This window comes from Scyliorhinus torazame, chromosome 29 (assembly GCF_047496885.1).
Source record: "Scyliorhinus torazame isolate Kashiwa2021f chromosome 29, sScyTor2.1, whole genome shotgun sequence".
NCBI lineage: Eukaryota > Metazoa > Chordata > Chondrichthyes > Carcharhiniformes > Scyliorhinidae > Scyliorhinus > Scyliorhinus torazame.
In genome coordinates, this window is record NC_092735.1 from 9,697,009 (window position 1) to 9,700,692 (window position 3,684).

The 3,684-nt window shown below is 52.6% G+C and overlaps 1 protein-coding gene across 1 annotated transcript; it reads right to left on the reverse strand.

The window, feature by feature from the left end:
• Positions 1–1,435: 1,435 nt before the first annotated feature.
• LOC140403727 (profilin-3-like) lies at positions 1,436–1,996 on the reverse strand. The gene has a single exon (XM_072491890.1). It carries the CDS (start codon positions 1,991–1,993, stop codon positions 1,508–1,510), a length of 486 nt encoding a protein of 161 aa, XP_072347991.1. The 5' UTR covers positions 1,994–1,996; the 3' UTR covers positions 1,436–1,507.
• Between the last annotated feature and the right edge of the window lie 1,688 nt (positions 1,997–3,684).

Consider the following 3,684-nt stretch of genomic DNA (forward strand, 5'->3'; position numbering starts at 1 on the left):
TCCCTGTCTGAGGGTCGCTCCCAGTCTGAGGGTCACTCACTGTCTGAGGGTCACTCACTGTCTGAGGGTCACTCCCTGTCTGAGTCACTCACTATCTGAGGGTCACTCACTGTCTGAGGGTCAGTCCCTGTCTGAGGGTCACTCACTCTCTGAGGGTCACTCACTGTCTGAGGGTCACTCCCTGTCTGAGGGTCACTCCCTGTCTGAGGGTCACTCACTGTCTGAGGGCCACTCCCTGTCTGAGGGTCAGTCCCTGTCTGAGGGTCAGTCCCTGTCTGAGGGTCACTCACTGTCTGAAGGTCACTCCCTGTCTGAGGGTCACTCCCTGTCTGAGTCACTCCCTGTCTGAGGGTCACTCACTGTCTGAGGGTCAGTCCCTGTCTGAGGGTCAGTCCCTATCTGAGGGTCACTCCCTGTCTGAGGGTCACTCACTGTCTGAGGGTCACTCACTGTCTGAGGGTCACTCCCTGTCTGAGGGTCACTCTCTGTCTGAGGGTCACTCCCAGTCTGAGAGTCACTCACTGTCTCAGGGTCACTCCCTGTCTCAGGGTCACTCACTGAGGGTCACACCCTGTCTGAGGGTCACTCACTGAGGGTCACTCCCTGTCTGAGGGTCACTCACTGAGTGTCACTCCCTGTCTGAGGGTCAGTCCCTGTCTGAGGGTCAGTCCCTGTCTGAGGGTCACTCACTCTCTGAGGGTCACTCACTCTCTGAGGGTCACTCACTGTCTGAGGGTCACTCCCAGTCTGAGGGTCACTCACTGTCTGAGGGTCACTCACTGTCTGAGGGTAGGTCCCTGTCTGAGGGTCACTCACTGAGGGTCACTCCCAGTCTGAGGGTCACTCATTGTCTGAGGGTCACTCACTCTCTGATGGTAACTCTCTGTCTGAGGGTCACTCCCAGTCTGAGGGTCACTCCCTGTCTGAGGGTCACTCCCTGTCTGAGGGTCACTCCCTGTCTCAGGGTCACTCCCTGTCTCAGGGTCACTCCCTGTCTCAGGGTCACATCCTGTCTGAGGGTCACTCACTGTCGCTGGGTCACTCCCTGTCTGAGGGTCCGTTACTGGGGGTCACTCCCTGTCTGAGGTTACTCTGTCTGGACATTTGTCACTCTGTCTGGATCTGGGAGTGGGGTCTTTCTCATGAGGAAGGTTTACTCTCACTGGGGTCACTTATTATGGCAGGGTAGCACAGTGGTTAGCACCGCTGCCTCACAGCGCCAGGGACCCGGTTTCGATTCTGGCCTTGGGTCACTGTGCGGAGTCTGCACATCCTCCCCGCGTGTGCGTGTGTTTCCTCCGGGTGCTCCGGTTTCCTCCCACAGTCCAAAGATGTGCAGGCTAGGTGGATTGGCCGTAGGGGTGCTATTCTTGCTCCCTGGAGGATGGGATGGCTTCACTTTGGCTGAAAATCAGACGCTATAAAAAGTTAAAGATTGTATTCAAGTATAATTTATTATCAGTTTTGAAATCCCTATTCTCAAGGAATCCTGACGGGCAGATTCCTGTTAGATTCCCCTCTGTTTGAGGAAGTTAACCAACTCGTGGACCTTCTTGTTGAGCGCTCCCCCGTGAATGCCCCTTTTCCCCATCACGAACACCATGATCTTGATGGTTTTGCCGATACAGATGCTCTTGCTCTGCCCGCACTTCATCCTCACGTCCATCACCCCGTCATTGTTGACCAGGAGGTTGTCCCGGATGACGGAGCACTTCTTCCCCCCGATGGTGATGCCGGTTTGTAGGAAAGCCTTGCGGTCCTGTCCTATCAGCAGGCTCACCTCCTGCGGGGAGATGGCGGCCAGGATGCCCCCCGGCTTGGAGGCCCAGACGGACTTGTTGTCAGCGTGCCCCACAATGGCGGCATCCTCCACGTTCTTATCCTTCAGGATCGAGTTGATGTAATTCTTCCAGTCCGACATCCTCTCCTCGGGCCTACGACCGGCTGCGAACACAAAATCTCCTTGACTCTGTCTCACCAACAAGCCGATCATTAATGTGGAAGTACTTAATGAGCAACAAACTTTATAAAGCCACACATCATTATGAGATCAAAATGGCAATATTTGTGACATCATAAAGATCGTTTTATGCACGTCACTGCCAGTTGCCAAATCGGATATTGGATATATTTATACAAGACAAATATATCCTGATTGAGTGGAACACTTTTCATATGTTAACCTAATTATTACTTAATATTAGTCAGGGTGACCAGCTCAAGGTCATTAAATTATGGAAGTGTTTGATACGGTAGCACAGTGGCTTCACAGCACCAGGGACACGGGGGTTCAATTCCCGGCTTGGGTCACTGTCATGTGTGGAGTCTGCACGTTCTCCCCGTGTCTGCGTGGGTTTCCTCCGGGTGCTCCGGTTTCCTCCCACGAAAGAAGTGCTTGTTAGGTGAATTGGACATTCTGAATTCGGAAATGAAAACTGCGTATTGTCACGAGTAGGCTTCCAATGAAGTCACTGTGAAAAGCCCCTAGTCGCCACATTCCGGCCCCTGTTCGGGGAGGCCGGTACGGGAATCGAACCGTGCTGCTGGCCTGCCTTCAAAGCCAGCGACTTAGCCCAGTGTGCTAAACAGCCCCTCTGTGTACCCGAACAGGCGCCGGAGTGTGGTGACTAGGAGATTTTCATGGTAACTTCATTGTGGTGTTAATGTAAGCCTACTTGTGACACTAATGAAGAGTATTAGTAAAGCTGATGGGTGCGGTGTTGCGCCGGCACAGATCCAGGCACAATGGGTGAATCACGCGTGAATCCCAAATCGGATCCGTGCCTGGAGCAAAGTCTTCAGGCCAAGGCTGTGCCCTCGGGTTCTGGTCTCTCCTACCGGTGGAAACACCTTCTCCACGTCCACTCTATGTCGGCCTCTCAGTACTCTAAAGGTTTCATAGAATCATAGAATTTACAGTGCAGAAGGAGGCCACTCGGCCCATCAAGTCTACACCGGCTCTTGGAAAGAGCACCCTACTCAAGCCCACACCCCCACCCTATCCCCATAACCCAGTAACCCCACCCAACACCAAGGGCAATTTTGAACACTAAGAGCAATTTATCATGGCCAATCCACCTAACCTGCACATCTTTGGACTGTGGGAGGAAACCGGAGCACCTGGAGGAAACCCACATACATCGGGGAGGATGTGCAGACTCCGCAGTGACCCAAGCCGCAAATCGAACCTGGGACCCTGGAGCTGTGAAGCAATTGTGCTATCCACAATGCTGCCGTGCTGCCCCACGGGTTTACGGGGATAAGGCGGGAAAGTGGAGTCAAGGATCATCCTGTTGCCATGTGAGTGTCCCTTTAAAAAAGGTTTAAAGCCTTATCATGTGACTTGCAGCACATTGGGCCGTGGCTGTCAGGTGAGAGGGTTTTTTCTTAAGTTTCAGTTTGACTGCTTTGGACTGAAGGAGAAAGAAGTGTTTCCGTTTTTCTCTCATTTCTTTTTAAAAGCTGTTCCAGTAAAAAGCCCATGGGTTGTGGCTAACTGCCTCGGTAACTTTAAAGATAGTTGTTTCCCAGGAGTTTGAATCTGCTGGCTGGACCCCCGGGATCAGAATCTCAGAGAAAGGACCAGTCCCATTGAAGTGAGAATACAGTGTGCCGGGCCAAGCCCTTGAAAAGGGGTTTCTTGGTTAAATTGGATTTTGTTATTGAATTGGAACAGCTAAGGGG